Source organism: Ailuropoda melanoleuca, chromosome 12 (genome assembly GCF_002007445.2).
Source record: "Ailuropoda melanoleuca isolate Jingjing chromosome 12, ASM200744v2, whole genome shotgun sequence".
Lineage (NCBI taxonomy): Eukaryota > Metazoa > Chordata > Mammalia > Carnivora > Ursidae > Ailuropoda > Ailuropoda melanoleuca.
Window position 1 is genome coordinate 37,765,719 of NC_048229.1, and position 18,446 is coordinate 37,784,164.

The 18,446-nt window shown below is 52.3% G+C and overlaps 1 protein-coding gene across 1 annotated transcript in view; it reads right to left on the reverse strand.

The window, feature by feature from the left end:
- SIPA1L3 (signal induced proliferation associated 1 like 3) overlaps window positions 1-18,446 on the reverse strand; it is a 100,494-nt gene that overhangs the window by 73,393 nt on the left and 8,655 nt on the right. The window contains 4 exon segments of the mRNA XM_034638669.1: window positions 5,261-5,418; window positions 8,077-8,180; window positions 11,274-11,448; window positions 12,296-12,484. Coding sequence (XP_034494560.1) covers window positions 5,261-5,418; window positions 8,077-8,180; window positions 11,274-11,448; window positions 12,296-12,484 — 626 coding nt within the window.

An 18,446-nucleotide genomic window follows, 5' to 3' on the forward strand; every position in this document is an offset into this window, starting at 1 on the left:
CTGTTCCATTTCAGTTACTCTCATACTACATACACATAAACTATGTGGTAGATTACAGTTTGGCAAATCTTGAGCTACGCTGTTTTTGTGATGATGATTAAAACCGGAAGGAGTCGTTGTCAATGAGTGAGCAGTCAGCTTCCTAAGATTTTCTTAAAGATCATTGTATTCACCCTCCACAAAAACTTCACTGTGTGAGCACGGCATTAGGAGAGATTTCCTAATGCTTCTCTCCCAACTGTAGAATAACTTTTAAATAATGAGATTCCCGACTAAAACATATGCCATGAAACCCAAACACAGTGTAAAGTCTTGTTCGGGTTTTGACTCCTAGCACCCCAGCCTGGCCCCCACGTGACAAGTGGGACAGTGTAACATTTCTGCCTCTGTGTGACAAGCATTTCTGGGATGCCCTCTCTTGGGCATTGGGGGTACAGTAGTCCCTGACGCCAGAGCTTTTAATCCAGGAGGAGATGCATACCCAACACATACACTTACAAATTAACTTATAAAGACAAAGAAAGGAACGGGGTACAGACTGAACAACAGACGGACAGGATATAGATGGGGGGGCAGCAGGGGGGAATCCGGGAGGGCCTCTCTGAGGAAGTGGTAATTATGCTGGGATCTGAGGCTGAGTGGGAGGTGGAGGAAGAGCTGAGGGTAGAGCCCTGTATGCAGTGGACACGGCACGTACAAGGCACGACTGGGAAAGACGAGGCTGGGGTGGTCTGAGCCCAGTGAGGAGCGGGATGGGAGCCAGGCCTCTTAGGGCCTTCATGGTATGTTAGCACTTTTCATCTTGATCGTGAGAGCAAGCCATCCTTTGACCATCTGGACTCACTATTCACTCTCTGAACCCCCAGATCTGGTCTCTGCCATTCTCTGCCCTGCTCAGTGCCCTGGAAGGTGAGTTTCTGCATGCTATCACCTTCACCTGGCTTCTAGTGAATCCTGCCATTAAGAAGCAGCAGCAGGCGACAGGAGGGGACAGGAGAGAAAGGCTGGCAGACTGCTTTCTCTTTGTGGCCTTTTTGCTGGGCGGGGGTGGTGGCAGTGGCTGCCATCCCTGATCCTTCAACTCACAGCCGCAACTCCTGTCTGGTGGCCCCTCTCTCAAAGCCTAGCTCACTCTAGCTTCCAGAAACTTCTCCCATCCTCTCCACCCTCATCAAGCCAAAGCGGTGGGTATGGCTCCCTGCTGCTGCGGCTGGTCCCTGGATGCCTCACTCTCCTGTGCTGGTTCCCTTAACGTAGGCCTGCCTGTGAGTAGCCTGTTCATTCATCTTCCGTTAAAACCCAAGTGGGGCATCTGCCTCTTGAGGGTCCATGATGGACACAGGTGCTAGCAAGTGACCAACAGACTACCGATCTGCAAGAATCAGCATGGCTGCCCCTCAAAGAAAGGACTGGAAGGAATCAGAGACCATTGAGGGAGCTCCTGCACACCCCAGGTGGGTCAGGCCAGATCCCTCGCTCACCACCTCCACTGTTCAGGTCCAGCGACCCTTCCCCAGTTCCGAAGTGCCATGTGGGCAGGTCCTACCTGGAGCTTAGCTGATCCCCCAGCACCAGCACAGGTGTTCACTACTGATTAAAATACTGACTTAGGGGCACCTGGGTGGCTCAGTTGGTTAAGCGTCTGCCTTCGGCTCAGGTCATGATCCCAGGGTCCTGGGATCGAGTCCCACATCTGGCTCCTTGCTCAGCGGGGAGCCTGCTTCTCCCTCTCCCTCTGCTGCTCCCCGTTTGTGCTCTTTCTCAAATAAAATCTTAAAAAAAAAAATAATGACTTAAACTTGAACAGACCAAGAAGAAACAGATTTCTACCAATGCACAGGAGGTTTTCTGTAGGTTTGACAGAAAAAGGCATTTCCCACAGGTGAGGTTCTTTGAAGGCCACACAAACCAGGCAGGTTTTCTTCTGTGCAAAACCATGTGGGTAAGGCCTTGCCTACAGCCTGGGGGAGGGATGAGATGACTTGGCCAGTCTTTCTAAATCACAGTGTGTCCACACTGTACTTTACAGATGTGAACAGCTTTGCAACTTCTCCAGTCAGCACCTTGCTGCTTAGAGTGACAGACTTTGGGATTTCCCATAATCCTGATTCATGATTTTAAGAATCATGAAATTACAAGCTGCTGAAGGTTTCTGGACAAGCAGAACAGCTGGTCCCTTATGTCCCAACAGGCGGGACTGGGTTTTCACAGCCCACAGGCTGCAGGGACGCCGGTGTGCCCCTCGGAAACGGCACACTTGGAACCAGAAAGGACGGCACCTCACTACACAACCAGGAGACGGAAATATTTCCAGAATACTCAGTTATTCCTTAAACAAATATTTCCTCAGGGCCTATGATGTTTGGGCCAGGCATCTGTCTGGCAAGCAAAAATGTCTTTAGGGACCACTAGATGGCAGGCCCCGTGCCATGACAGATACACAGAGAGGGATGTGACATGGGGTTACCTTCAAGGGAGGCCAGGGCCATGCCAAGAAGTCGTTTTTACAGCATGATGGGTGCTGTGATGGAAATGTGTTTGGGGACATGATGGGGGTACAGGGGTGGGGGCAGGGTGTGGTCTGTCGGGGATCAGCTGCCTATGGGGATGGAGGGCGGGCAGCTTTGGTTGTGTCTTTAACATTTTCTTTCTTTAAAAATAAAGAAAAGAGAGCTGAAGCAAATATGGCAAAATGTTAAGATCTGTTAAATCTGATGGTGGGCACATGGGTGTCTGTTATATTATTTTCTGTGCTTTTCAGAATGTTTAAAATATTGCATAATAAAAATATTTTAAATTAAATTGTAAAAAAACAAAGGGTTTAGGGACGCCTGGGGGGTGCAGTCTGCTGAGTGGCCGAGTCTTGATTTTGGCTCAGGTCATGATCTCAGGTTGTGAGACTGAGCCCTGCAATGGGCTCTGCACTCCACCGGGAATCTGCTTGAGACTCTCTCTCTCCCTCTCCCTCTCCCTCTGTCCCTCCCCCTGCTCACGTGGGGCGTGTGCTCTTTCCCTCTCTCAAATAAATAAATAAATAAATCTTTAAAACAAAACAAAACAACACAGAACAAAAAAACCAGGTTTTGTAAATCAGAAAAAAGCCAGCATCCTGGAGGCCATGGAAAGGCTGGCCTGGACAGGTGGGGGGTCGGCTGTGGGTTGCTGTGACAGCTCAGGCAGGAGCAGGGAACGGGGGAAGGGGGAAGGGGGAAGGGGGNGGGGAAGGGGGGAAAGGGGGAACGGGGAAGGGCTCACCCCACATCCCCAGCTCAAGCCCTGCCTCTGATGCGCTGGGAGAAGGCGGCCTTCTCCTCTGGGTTGTGTGTGTATGTGAACAACTCCATCTTCCCTCACCACGGCTAACTTCCAGCTCCCGAGGAACTTGGGACAGCATGCGAGTGCGGCTACTGCTCCATGTCTCAGGAACAAAACGAGCAAGGGGAGAGGGGGCCTCGGGCCTGTTGACGCCTGGAGGCCCTGCCATGCAGTGTGCTGGCTCCTGGCAGCCACCCGGGCAGCACATCCAGCACAGCGCTCCTAACTGCACTCACTGCACGGTGGTGGAACCCTCCTCCCGTCTCTCCTTCACCTCACCAACAGAAGGAAATAGGTTCTGGCGAGTCTGCCAGGACCACCAGTGCACCTACTGCACATATCCTTTGACCCCGTAACCCTGTTTTTAGGAATTTTCCTAGCTGTCTACTTGGACGCACGTGCAATGAGAGCAGAAACAGGATTATTCATGCAGGACGGAGTGGACAGTGGGTGACAAGAAACAACCCACATGCCCATCGATGGGGGAAGATTCTCGTGCATCCACACGATGGCAAGTCACGTGGTCCTAAGGAATTTGAAAAAGCCCTTTATGTACTGGTTTGGAGAGATCTCAAGGATCAGTGAGCAGAACAACACAGGCTGTAGGACGGTGTGTGTGACGCGCACCGTGTGTATTAACAAGGGGAAAACGAATACTTAGAAGTAGTTGCCTGCATATGTATGAAACAGTCGGATGCACAAGAAACTGCTAACAGAGCGAGTGGGTGGGGGGGGCAGGGGTGGGAGGGGGACTGTGACTTTGCTTTACTTTTTATATCTTTTGAATTTCAAACCGTTTTCAAAAAAATGGAAAACAGCGAGTTCCCCAGAGTCTGCAGTGCTACTCCAGGGACATGTGTGCCCTTGGCACATGGTCATCGGTCAGCTGGTGTCCAAGGACTATAGTTCTATCCTCACCCCACACCCAGAGAGCTTTTCACTTGGCCTCTGGCTGCTGGCCACTCCCCGGGGTGAGAGTCGGCCCTTGGGGAGGATGCCGAATGGGTCTGAGGCCTGTGCTGCCTTCTGATCTGTGAACGAAACCTTAGCTCCATATCCACAGTGGTGCATGTGTGCGTGGGTGTCTGCCCTGCCCCCATCCTTCCATCTTCTGATTTTCCTTTGGGCCATCACTCCTGTGTCTCAGCCCCTGTGCCCGTCCCGCCCGGGTGCGGTGGTGGCTTTGCTCTACGATGGGCTCCTCACCCCGCAAGCAGGTCAGCGAGCCTCAATTCTGGAGCTTCTTTTCCCGGGAGGTGAAGCTCTCTTTTGGCTGGATTTGCAGCTGGGAGGATGTTAAGCTTTGAGCTGCCAGCAAACGAAGCAGCGTACAGGAAAGAGGAGCAGGTGGAGCTATGCCTGAACCTGTCATTTCGGAGAGCCAATATATACAAATGCCTGTCTTAAGCCAGATCGAGGAGGGGTTCTTTTTTTTTTTTTTTAAAGATTTTTTTTTAAATTTATTTGACAGAGACAGAGACAGCCAGTGAGAGAGGGAACACAAGCAGGGGGAGTGGGAGAGGAAGAAGCAGGCTCATAGCGGAGGAGACTGATGTGGGGCTCGATCCCATAACGCCGGGATCACGCCCTGAGCCGAAGGCAGGCGCTTAACCGCTGTGCCACCCAGGCGCCCCGAGGAGGGGTTCTTGTCACTTGCATCCAAAAGATTCCAGGCAAATATGAATCTCTAATGGTCTCCTTATCAAAACTGGGGTGCCATACCCCTTTTTTGACTGAGGATCGCTCTCTAGAAGGTGTGGGGATGTGAGGACATGTGGGGAGTGGGGACGTGAAGCACACACAGGCGGCCAGCTGCTGGCTGTCTCTCTGCATGCTGCCCGGGGGTGGAAATCCACTGCTGTGACTTCCTGTGGGTGCAGGGGAGGGGGCAGGGCTGGGGGGCCATCCCCGGGCTGCTCCTCGGAGCCCATGCGGGGGTGCGTACCTGTAGCAGACATTATCGGTGCAGGGGTTGTGAGCTCGGACGATGATGAAGACGTGCTGAAAGTGTGAGCGGATGTTCTTGGGGGTGAAAGGCAGCGCCCCTGGCTCCTGGAAGATGATCGTCACAATGTCGTTTCCTATGTGCCTCTTCCTTAGTAGCTGATAAATGGAAATGGGGGAGAGGAGGGCGGCACAGGTTCGCTTGAAGGCCCTGCCAGGACCCTCACAGCAGCGTCCCCACCACCTCGTGCTTCTCACTCCTCCCCCGTCTGGTCCCCACAGGCAGCCAGAGGGAGCCATGGACCTGGGTTGGATCATGTCTCTCCCTGCTCAGAGCCCTCTGGTGGCTCCGCCTCACTCAGGATAGAAGAGTCCCCACATGGCCCAGGGGGCCCCCACACCATCTGCCCCCCCTCCCACTTCTCTGGTATCTCCTCCCACGCTCCCCCTCACTCACTCTGTTCCCACCACACTGGCTTCCTGCTGCTCCTCAAATGCACCAGAAACACTTCCTCCTCAAGGCCTCTGCTGTGGCTGTTCCCCCTGCCTGGAACATTCCTCCCACAGGGACCCACGGGGCTCCCGCCTTCAGGTCTTTGCTCTAACACCTCCCTCCCACGGAGGCCTTTGTTGACTGCTGGATCCCTGTGACATCCCCTATCTCTACTCTCCTGCTGCCTCACTCAACAGTTACTGACACTGAGCACATGGTGGCTTTTCCCTCATCCTTTTGTTTCTTGTCTGCTCCTTCCCACTGACACTTGTCTGTTTTGTTCATTGCCTACTGCTGTGTGCTTAGTGCTGACAGCAGAGTCAGCACACAGTAGGTGCTCAATAAACATCTACTGGAGGTAGGCATAGGCTGGCAGATGCTGACTTGCTCTGGGCCTGGCTCACGGCCCACAGTGGCACGCGGGACACCGCCGGCAAGGCCGATCCCAGGCCACCGCCGCCCCTGCCCCGGATACTGGGGTTGGGAGGGTTGGGGCAGCTGTGGCTTTGGACTGGCCCACGGGAGCCCCGTCCTCTCTGTTTCTCAAAGTCTCTAACAAAGAGACTGTTACCTTTATAGGCGATGACGTATTCACGGTGTTTTACTTATTTGCTGACATTACAGTGTTCCTATTTACACTAGTTGAGCCTTTGCGTGACTGCCATGGTCAGGAATCCATGATGGAAACGTGAGGTCCACAGATGGGCATCCCGTGTAGCTTGACACGAAATGGCCCAGACACACTTACACTGAGTGGCACAACTCGCACTACGGAACTATTCTCTATGTGTGCTTTAAACCGGTGACATTGCTAGGTAAAGTACCCATTTGCTGTGGCCAGCCCCAGGCGAGGCATCTCACCACCGGGTCTCCAAGAGGCCAGCTCATCTTATCACAACAACCCTGTGAGGCATGAACTCATCCTACCCCTTTACTGATATGAACACTGAGGCTCCCAGTGGTTAAGTGACTTGCCCTCAGTTTCAGTCATGGGGAGAAAGAGCCAGGATTTGAATCTACTTCTGCTTGACTCTGCAAGCCAAGCTTTCCCCACCTACCAAATACCCAGCATGAGGGACTGCTTCCTATGCCCCTCCTGGGTGTTAGTCTCTGCCTCGTGCAGGGACCTTTCCCAAGACATGGGTGCTATCATTCTGCCCATTTTACAGAGGAGGGACCTAAGGTTCAGAGAGGCAGGATCACACAGCTAAGAAGTGGCAAAGAAAGAACTCAAACTCAGGGCTAACTCTGAGACCAACGCTCTTACAGAACGTTACCAGGTTAACCTTATGAGATCACTCCGATCTGACCATTTTTGGTCTATAAAATCTACAATGTCATCTGTACCAATGGAAAAAAAAGGCATTTCCTAAACCACAGGTCTGTGGGGTTTCTGTTCTTTAGAAACTAGGAAGAGTTGTCTCAGGACAGTGTCTGGATGGCATGTCTAGGAGAGGAGCCTCATGAAGTGGGCGTTAGCTGCTCTTGCTCACCTAGTACCTTTTCCTTCTTCTGGCAGCCATGTCCATCCTTTTTGGGAAAGCACCTCCTTGATCCCTATCAACGTTTCACATTGAGCTGACCCCATTTTCCCTCCCTAGGGGTGGACACGTGCTTCAGGCTTGGCCAGTCAGCTAGTTCCATCCCTGCCCCAGGCCCAGGGACTGGCAAATGAATGGTCAACAAGAGTCAGGCCTGAAATGTTGCTGGGACACCAGGGAGGCACAGCTCTCCCTCCCTGGGGTGGTTCTGCTGGTGGGATGTGAGCAGAGGGCATCTTTGCCACTACTTGGGAAGACCTGTGAAGAAGGCCACAATGAAGAAAAGCAGAAGGGAGAAATGAGAAGGATTCCTAACATTGTTGAGCCCCTGGATCCAGCCATACCTAAAGTCAACCCTATCCTGGCACTTGATTGTTACACCACCCAGTAAGACTCATTTTTTGCTTATGCCAGTTTGGTTTGTGTTTCTGTTACTTCTGGTCGAAATAATGTTGACTGATTCACTCTTTTTTTTCACAGGACCCCTGCTGACACAAGAGACTGTTGAGTTGGGTAGCTAGATGCTAGCAGGGTGGCCAAGGAACAGCTAGAAAAACACTGGTATCAAATGACACATGACCTAGCCTCCATCCCCCAGGTGACAGGACCGTGGTGCGGAGGGTCTCCAAGGCCACAGGCCCCCATCTGCTGCATGGGACGGTAGCAGGAGAGCCAATGCCCGCCAGGCAGCCAGCTACCAGCCACAGGGAGGGAGAGTGAGTTGGGGTTCAGTTGTGCATCCACTGGAAATCATGTGGGGCTCCCGCCCTGGGCCCCACTGACCTGCTGCCTGTTGTTGGGGGTGTAAGGGAGCAGGGTGGAGACATGGAACATGATCTCGTAGTCCTGGTATGTCGTGTAGAGGGAGTGGGTGCCCGTGGAGTCAGCTGCAACAGAAACACCAGTTAGCACCACGTTTCCCAAACCTCTGGGTTTGTGCCACGTCCCACAGGCCATCTGCATTCATTTTCAGCTTGATGTTTGCACTTAACTCCACTCTTTAAAATTAAATAAATTTAGGTAAAAAGGAAACCTTCTGTTACACACCCAACACGTTGGTAAAAATTTAAAAGTCTGACTGTAGCAGGGGCAGGTGGGGATATAGAGCCACCGGATCCCTTTCTGTGGCTTGTTAGGTGTGTAAATTGGTACGACCACTTTGGAAAACTTCTTAGTAATAGCTAGTGATTAAGCCTGAAGATCGGCTTAACTGACGACCCAGCACTTCGTCTCCTAGGATCATAACCTAGAGAAATCGCATACACGTGCCCTGCAATATAGGTAACAAGTGCCTTCAAATGTCAGTCAGACAGATGAATAAACAAACTGGTATCCTCAAACTGTGGAAAAATACAAAGCCTTGAAATGAGCCGTAGTCACCACATGGGTGAATCCACATATATAATGCTGAATGAAAGATGCCAGACACAAAAGGAGCACATACTGTAGGATTCCATTCACATTACGTTTAAAACAAAGCCAAACAAGTTACATTTAGAGATGCATCTATAGGTAGCAAAACTATGAATGACAGTCATGAGAGTCAGGATACTGGCTGCCCCCAATGGGAGGGGGTTGTGACCAGGGAGCACATTTGATTATTGGCTCCATGTTTCCGATGGGGAAACGGAAGCACAGGGAGGGAATGACTTGCCTGAGGTCACACTGCAAGGCACAGTGGAGTCTGGACTGGAACTCAGGCTGACTCCACAGTGTTTTCTTAATAGTACTCGGTGCTGCTCTTAAGGGTTTCACATTCCTCATAGGAAGCATTCACATCCCTAAACTTGTGTCCTGAGGGCCCTGCAAGGTGGGTCCTGCCTGCCTTCCTCACTCCATCCTTCACATTAATTCTCTGGACGACAGCCTTTAGACCTCACGGCTTTTGCATGTGCTATTCTTTTCTCCTGGAATGCTTTTCCTGCTCCCTCTTTGCCTCTTATAGTCCATCTCACCCCTCTCAGGACACAGGCCATGTTCTCCAGGGGCCCTTCCCCACTCAGACCTAAGATCAGGTTCCCCATGCATGTTCCTCTCATCTTGAATGGCTCCTTCCTGCCCAGGGAGAAAGGCTGGGAGGTTTCTGTTGAACACAGGAGCGAACCCACGAACTATGCTGCCAGGAACTCCAGGGTGTCACGTTCACCCCAGGAGGCCCATTCGTTGGCCTTTTCAGGCATTCAGGGCCACCAAGCTTTAGTTAACCACAGGTGCTGGGGAGACAGTGGTAGAACAGCCCGAGAGTGGCCTTACATTGTGGGGAGAAGCGGGGACCAGTGAGGGCGCTGAAGCCACCACTGGCCAGTGCTAGAGCCAGGCCCGGGGCCAGGTGACCTTTAGGGGGCTGCAAGCCCGGGGCATCCTTATTTGGTAGCTGGGGACACTGGTCAAGAGCACTGAGAAAATCCACTTCCCACAGAAGCTGTGCGGCAGCAGCTGGCGCCTGCGTGAGGAGTCTCTGTAAGGCGCTGCGCTGGCGTCTGATCCTCAGAGCAAGTCAGGGAAGGGGGGCAAGAGGACGGCCGCCACGTTGGGCAGGACGCTGAGCCCCAGGAGCAGTCATCTGTCTGAGAAGGGGGATAACAAGTCTGTTCCTTTTTCTGAGGGCACCGGCCTTTCAGCAGTGAAGGAATCACCTGAAGGAAGGAGCAACAGAACCGCAGTCCTAACGCTCACGCTTGCCACGGGCTTCCTGGGCGCCAGGTGTGGAGTGGATGCGGCAGCTCGGGGAGGCCGGGCAGGCCCAGGGTCCCGCACGGGGTGAGGGCTGGGTCTGGTAGCTTCACCACTGTGCTCCTGAGGTAAGTGCCACCATCAGCCTCACTGGACAGATGAGGAAGCTGAGGCAAAAGGAGGCAAAGCCGCCGGTCCAGGATCCCTAAACCAGCGATGGCGCAATGATCTTATTCCTCCCACTGCCTCCTTCGATGGACGCAGGACAGACGCAGGCCCCAGCGAAGGCCCCAGTCATCGTGCCCAACTTGGTTTCCTCACCTGGGCCTCCCTCTTCCCCATGAGGAAGCCGAGGCCAGAGAGGTGAGGGGAAGAGCCGGTGATCAGGCCAGGGCCCCATCACAGGGCTTTCCGACTCCGCCGGAGCAACTAACCCGGCAAAGGCGCCCCTCTAAGGACGACGGGCAGTCAGGCCTCTCCCCAGGGAGCTGTGATGTGAGTCCACAACATCGCTCTTCTATCCCCCCAAACTGCCACGAAACACTTCCATCCTATTCGTCCTACGTACACATACTATGTACATACGTGCATATGGATGCACGGAAATGCTGGAAGGAACATGTTGTCTCTTGCATCTGCCTTATAGGAAGCCGACCACCACCAATTCTCCATGATAACGTACGTTTTCTACTATCTACACCCTCTCCCTGGAGGCAGCCGCCACCCTGAACGTTGTCGTGTCCATCACTGCCTCGCTTGTCTTTAGAGTTCCACTGTGCAAGAATAACCCCCCGAGACCATACACTGTTGAGTGTGCTCTAAAAATAACAGTTGTGTAAAAGGCATCGCTCAGTACCCGCTCTTGTGAGGTCACTGTCCATGCTCACCAACAAGCATGCCGCCCTTGTCCAGGATGACGCCTGCGACTCCTGTCATTGCTGTCACTGTCACACAGCACTGTGCTGCACGAAACACAATTCTGCCTGTGCACACTGGGCCCCTTTGGTCACGAATCCTCATCTCCCAGCGCATGTGTGCTTGAGTTCTCAGAGGATGCATCTGGGAGCGTGACTGCTGACCCCCAGAGGTGGTGCAACTACAAACTTTACTAGAATATGCCCTACTGTTTTCCAGAGTGGTCACACTATCGGCGTCCCTGTCAGTGGAGGCTGAGAGCTCCCACTGCCCTGCGTCCTTACCCAGGTACCACCGGGCCCTGTGACTTTGCCCCCGGGGTGGGCATGCGGTGGTGGCCCCCCCGTGATCTAACCGCCCCCCTCTCAATGTGAGGCCACCTCGCCACTTACTCTTGACATCCAGCTGGGCGGCATACTTGGTGAAGCCCTTCAGGCAGACCTTCTCCCCGATCAGGGAAAGGAACTCCTCGAAGGCGGGGCCGGCCTCCTCGTTGTTGTACATCTCCTCCTCGGAGCTCTGGCCAGCCTTGCAGTAGAGGATGCCCACTTTGTGCTTCCGGGACAGCTGTAGAGGCGAGAGCAGCTCTGTGAGGCCGGCCCCGCGAGCGGGGATGTCAGAGGGAGAGAAACAAAGGGGCTTTCTCAGGCATGGAGCCCAGGGAGCTGCTGGGGTCCCACAGCCATTCAGCGCAGCAGCCAGAGAGGAAGGAGAAAGGCACGGGGGCATGTCCCCATTGTCCCTCTCCCTCCTTCCCATTCCAGAGAGGCACAACAAGGTGTCCGTGCAGCCGGCTCCTGTTCTCTCTGTAGAGGGCCATGCCACTCTCCCAAGAGTAAGACACTGTGGCCTTGGCTGGCTGGCTACAGTAGGTGGCCTGGAACTGGCTAAGATTCTGCAAAAGGAAATTCTCATAGGCTCGGGGCTCAGCATAGTCGACACTGTTTTTAGGGGGTGGGCCTCCAATCACCATGTTTGTTCTATGTCTCGCTCATTCCCCTGGTCACTGGTGACTGGACCCTGGACAGACACCTGACTTAAGCGTGGGCCAGTCAGAGGCTCTCCTGGGACTGAGAGTCAGCCAGCGGGGGTCTGCAGGTAGCTATCATTCTCATAGACATTCTAAGAACTGTGGGGGGACAGAGCAGAGGGAGCCAGTGTGCAGAGGGGGAGGGAACACACGAACACACACAAGCACACCCAGTGGCTGTCTCATCCTCAGACCATTTTTCTCCTGAGGCCCCGTCACATCCCTGTTCTTGGCACCCTTGGAATTTGATAACAGATCCCTCCTTTTACTTAAAGTAGCTTAGGTGGGTTTCTAGTCTGAAAAAAGAAGAAAAAAAAAAAGACCAAGACAGAAAGAGGTACCAGGATGGGGTTGCAGTGGCCCCCCCCCCGGCCCCCAGCTCACCCCTTGCTCGTCGAGCTTCAGCAGCTGCTCGGTCACCTTGGGAGTGTTGAGAGCCAGCCGCAGGCAGTGGATGTTGAGCTCGGGGATGACGTACTCCAGGGCATCCTTCAGGGGGAGGCCCCGCCCTGTCCCATGCTTCGTGGCAGTGGGGGTGGCGTCCTCCAGGATAGAGCCCCGCAGGGTGATGAGCTGTTTGAGGAAGGGAAGGGAAGGTCAGGAAGCTCTCAGGACCCAGGAACGGAACAGAATCCTGTTCTCAGAGCAAAGTGTGAGATGGTCAGAAGCTTGGGCCCCAGGGCCAGCCCTGGGTTTGGATCAGGATTGAACTTGCTACCTCCTCCATGTGTGATCTCGAGCAGCCACCTTCAAATCTCTGGGCCTCAGTTTCTCTTTCATGAAATGAGTACAGTGACGGCATCACAGCCCTGAAGGGTACTGAGAGGACTAAGCTGGTTAAGATTTTGAGACAAAGGATGGAGCACACCTTCGTCCGTCAACAAATACCAACTGAGTGCCCCCGAAGTACAGCCCTGTTCGGGTGCAGTGAACAAAACAAAGACCCCTGCCCACACCCAACTGGCATTTATTTATTTATTTTTTTAAAGATTTTATTTATTTATTCGACAGAGATAGAGACAGCCAGCGAGAGAGGGAACACAGCAGGGGAGTGGGAGAGGAAGAAGCAGGCTCATAGCAGAGGAGCCTGATGTGGGGCTCCATCCCACAACGCCAGGATCACGCCCTGAGCCGAAGGCAGAAGGTTAACCGCTGTGCCACCCAGGCGTCCCCCAACTGGCATTTAAATGGGGAGCAGATTATGTCAGGTTAGTAAGAAGTATAATGAATAAAACAGGCTCCACAAGGAGAGTACTCAATGAACACTCTGGCTTTGTTACAGTATGTGCACATATTATCGTGACAACATGGTTGGTCTGAGGTGGGGCCCAGGGATGTATGTACACGTGCATGTATGCATTCAGATTTATATAGGTGTATACTTAATGCACATGTGCACGCGCACACACACACAGTCTTTTCAATCACTCAGGTGATTCTGTTGTGTAGCCAGGATTGAAAACCTTGAGTCAAGCCAGTCACGGCCATCTCATTGCCCTTTCCCAGATGGTGCTTTCCAAGTTTTTCCTATAGCTGGCCACATGACTAGCTCCAGGTAATGACACATGAGTGGAATTCAGCTTGGGAAGGACATCTGGGAACATGTGCTTCCCTTAGTTATAGGAAAGCCTTTCCACCTGCCCATTTCTTCTTGTTGAGGACATTGGTGTGAGGATAAGATGTCTGGGGCTGTGGCAGCCATCTCGTGATCACGAGGAAAGAGACAAGAAAACCATGGAGAAGTCAATCTCTGCAGCTGCCTACCTCCAGAACTCTCATTAGAGAATTAAAACAACCCTCTATTTGTTTTAGCTATGGTTAGTCAGATTTTTCAGGTTTACAGACAAAGCAGTTTCTAACTGATACACCTTTATAACAAAGTCCATTTGTGAAGGTGCAGTTGACTATGCTATATTCCAGGTACAAGAGTACTTACCTAACTAAATGTATAGGTTTGTTCAGGGGAGGTTTTGTCATCTCCATTTTACAGATAAGAAAACTGCAGCTCTGGGACACCTGGGTGGCTCAGTCGGTTGAGTGCCTGACTACTGATTTTAGCTCAGATCATGATCTCTGGGTCATGGGATCGAGCCCCGAGTTGGGTTCCACGCTCTGCAGGGAGTCTGCTGGAAATTCTCTCCCTCTGCCCCACCTGTGTGCACACATGTGCACACACGCTTTCTTTCAAGAGATAAATAAATAAAACCTTAAAAAAAAAAAAAGAAAACTGAAGCAATGAGAGGTTAGGTGTCTTCTCTAAGGTCACCATAATTAAGTGACAGAACAAGGATTCCAATGCAGCCTTGACTTTTCCAAAACTCATGATTTTTTTCTTTGAAGGTTTTTTTTTTTTTTTTTTTTTTTTACTGTGAAGCATTATCCACATACAGAAAAGTACACAACATATGTAAGCATAGCTAAAGGAATTACCACCCAGTGAACACCTAGGTAATCACCACCAAATCAAAAAATAAATATTTTCAGCCCCCTGAAACCTCTTTCCTCCTCCCCAAAGCCAACTCTACCCTGACTTCTAACTCCATAATTTATTTCTGCCTGTTTTTGAGCTTCACGCAGTTTGTATTCTTTCATATCTGGATTTTTTCTCTTAAGGCCATGGATATGAGATTCGACCACGTTGCTGTGAGAAGCTGATGTTTTGCCACGATGGATCCAATCCATTCTACTGTTGAGCACAGAAACTGCTTCCAGTGGTGGACAACTACGAGCGCTGCTGTTAGGAACACTCACAGAAGCACCTCTTAGTGCACACGAACACATTTCTTTTGGGTTTATACCTAGGAGAGGAACTGCTGAGTCACCGAGCAGGTTAATCTTTAATTTTACTGAAGTTTTCCAAGTGGTTGTACCAATTTACGCCCCGCTAGCCCTGATAGCCCCCGCTGCTTCATGTCCCTGTTACACCAGCTCTGGCTTCTATTCACGATGTGAGCTGGCCATCAGGTGATGCCATGGGCAGGGCCAGGCCCTGCAGCTCCAGTCCTCCAAGACAGCACAACGGGGGGTCTGCAGCAATACCAGGAAAAACATCCTCCTTGAGGGGACTGCTACAAGCACCCAGAACACACCTGAGACCATGGTTTAAAGACTAAGGAGGATCAGTGTTAACTGGAAAACATGCTGGCCCTAAGTCAACGTGCTGACACGGGAGGTGGCAAAAACAATGTGTCATGACATTGCCTCTAAGCATACAGCCCACCCTTTCCAAACAGGACCTGGGCAAGAGGCGTGCACAGAAGGAACGGAATGATCTCGTGTTTGGGAGTTCCCAGTTCTGGCCCCAGTAATTAATAGACAAGCCTCTCTTATCACGATCTTGAAAAAAGATCATGAAAAGCAATGATGTCGGCGCTTTGCCCTGCTGGTCTGGGCGGCCCTGGGACTGTGGATTTTAATGAATGCACCAACGGGATCAGTGTTTTTATATCCTGCTGATGCTGGCCCTCAGCGCCCTCTGCTGGGCCCAAGGGGAAGCATGGTCCTGCACCTCATTCTTTATCCCGCACTAGAGACAGGTGGCCTCCCGTTATATTCTGGCTCTGAAGACTTGACCAAAAGCCACGACTTGAAAAGCTCCCAACTTCTCCTTTTCTGCTGGGGATAATAAGTAGGGCACTGGCAGGATGCAAGGAGGGGCCAGCCATCTCTAACCTCCACCTGGTCCTGTCCACCATCATCACCTACCTGGCCTGTGATAATAGCCCTCCTCCCGGTCCCCCCTGCTCCTGCCCTGCTGCCCCCCGCCACCACCCGATCTATTCTTTCTGCAGCAGCTTGAGTCAGACCACGCCTCTCCTCTGCGCAGAATGGGTGGCTTCCCATCTCTCTCCAAATAAAATCTATATACCCTGCTCAGCCTGCAAGGTCCTGTGTGATCTCACCCTCAATGACACCTGTCATCATTTCACAGAGGATAACCAGTCAAGTGAGCCGTAAGAAGGTCTCAAGGCCATGTAAGCCAGGAGATTTCTATTTGCACAAGTTGTTCAATGTTGGCTTCTGACTCAGATGCATCCCCTTCTCTGCTGAGCAGTGGATGCACCTGTCAGGAATGTTTGCTGGGAGGTTACTGAGGAGTCTGTCTGCCTGGGTTCAAATCCTGACTCTACCCCTTCCCTGGCTGTGTGACCCTGGGCAAGTTGCTTAATTTCTCTGTGCCTGTTTCCTCATCTATAAAATGGGGATAACAGCACCTACCTCCAAGGGTTGTAAAGATTCAATAAGATAGTCCATGTGCAGCACTCCGCATTGTGTCTGGCATACATGGAGCGCTCAATACGTGTGTTAGCCATTATTATGTATACGCACATGTCAAATGTGTTTGTACAAAGCCATATGCATAGTTTTAACCTTTAACAGGAAAATATAGTTGGCTTTTCTCCCCATTTAACAATATGCTTTGGAGATTATTTCCAGAAACACACACAATCAGAGGTACCTACTGAACACAAATGAGGTCCTAGTCAATACGCTGTTGCTGCTTGCTTTTTTCACTTAATAGAGGAGACTCTCCCTTTTCTACTTTGTAATCTTATGTACTTAAATTCTTTTTTAAAAAAGATTTTACTTATTTATTTGGCAGAGAGAGAGCAAGCACAAGCAGGGGGAGCAGCAGAGGGAGAGGCAGACTCCTCGCTGAGCAGGGAGCCCGATGTGGGACTCAATCCCAGGACCCTGGGATCATGACCTGAGCTGAAGGCAGATGCTTAACCGACTGAGCCACCCAGGCGCCCCTTCAGGGGGAGGCCCCGCCCTGTCCCATGCTTCGTGGACATTCATTAAATTCTTAATGAGTGACTGTTACTTTTTAAATTCAAAAGAGAAGACAAATCCAAACCTCTAACCCTAACAAAACCAAAGCCTATCAAAAACTCATGCTTTCTGGGCTAAGGGGAACCTGCTGGGTCAGGAGGCTAGACCATCCCCCTGGCTGGCTGGGGTTCCCTGTGTCCTGAGAGAGAGAGACCAGCAATGGGCTCGGGACAGGGCAGCCTTGGCCCAGGGTTCATCCTGTCCGGGCTGGGGTGGGGGCAGGGGCTGACGGTCAGGCGTGTGGTGCCAAAGCCCAGTTCCAAGTCTGTTCCTGCCCAGGCGGGAAGCTCAGCGCTTCCCATCTGCTGGGAGATGGGGGCCCACTTAACTGTCTGCTTGGCGGCCGGGGGTGGCCATCTGGGGTGGGCCAGCCTGCTGGCTTGGAAAACAGTCTGAGCCCTTCACTCTGGACCCCACACCTTGGTTTACGGGAGCCTGAGGTCTGTGCATGTGGACAGGAGGACAGAACTCTGCCTGTAAGCTTAACCCTCGCTCCCCAGCATGGCCCTCGGACTTCGTGGGGGAGAGTGACAGCCAGGGCACTCACTGCCCTGCAGCCTTGTATGCCGGTCCAAGAGAACCTTCTGCCGTTCCTGGAGACGGGGAGCAAACGGCATAAAGCCTATTTACAGATGAAGAAACTGAGGAGCCCAGAGGCAAAGCCATCTGTCCAAGGTCACATGGCCAGTGAGTGGCAGAGCTGGACTGAACCCAGGGCTTTCTATTCCCAGAGCCAGAATTCAAATTCGACCCAACAGGCAGGGTGCCGAGTGGTTAAGAGCATGGGCTTGGGCCCTGGGCAGCCTGGGTCCACAGGCCAGCTCTGCCACTGGGGACCCTGACAAATGATTCTCTCTCTGGGCCTCCACCTCCCATCCTCATCTGCACAATGGGAACAATGGGAAGCACATCATGAGACTGACGCCAACACTTAGGACAGTGTCCGGTAAGAACACGTGCTGAGAGTGTTAGCTATTATTGCTGCTGACTGTGGGACCGTCCTCCCTGCCGCTGCCACAGGAAGGGCTCGAGGAAGAGGCAAGGCAAACCTTGCTGGCTGCTGCCCTCCTTCAACCCCAGATGAGGAGGTCCTCAAGCCCAAGTGCCCAGCAGGGCAGCTCCACAAGAAGTAGGGCTCAAGGCTGAGTTGGTGGGTGGTCTGCATGCATGTAGGGAAAGAACAAGGCCTGCCTCGAATGTGACGAGGGGACAGGAGACGGAGACACCCTGACAACTAACTTCACTTGGCTCTCCTGAGTGCTGGCACTGCCTGTATGTGTAACCTCACAGGGTCCACACCACAGTCCTGTGAGACTGGGATTCGCAAGGGGGAAACGGAGGCTCTGAGAGGAGAAGCCAGGTACCCATGTTCACAGCTGGTGAGTGGCCAAACTAGGAATCCATACCAGGTCTCCAATGTGCCAGACATGGTCCTGCCTCTGGACCTTTGCACTGGCTGTTCCCTTTGCTCGGAATGCTCTTGTTCCAGATGTCCACATGGCTCCTTCTCTCATCTCCTTCAGGTCATTACTCAAAAGTTATCCTCCCAGTGAGACCTCCCTTGACCATTCTGCCTAAATATCAAACCACCCCTCACACTTCCTAGCTCTTCCTTTACTTTCTACCTTGTCACCACTTGCCACATTGTATAATTTACTGAAGTATGTGTGTACTGTCTACCTCCCCCACAAGACTACGGTCC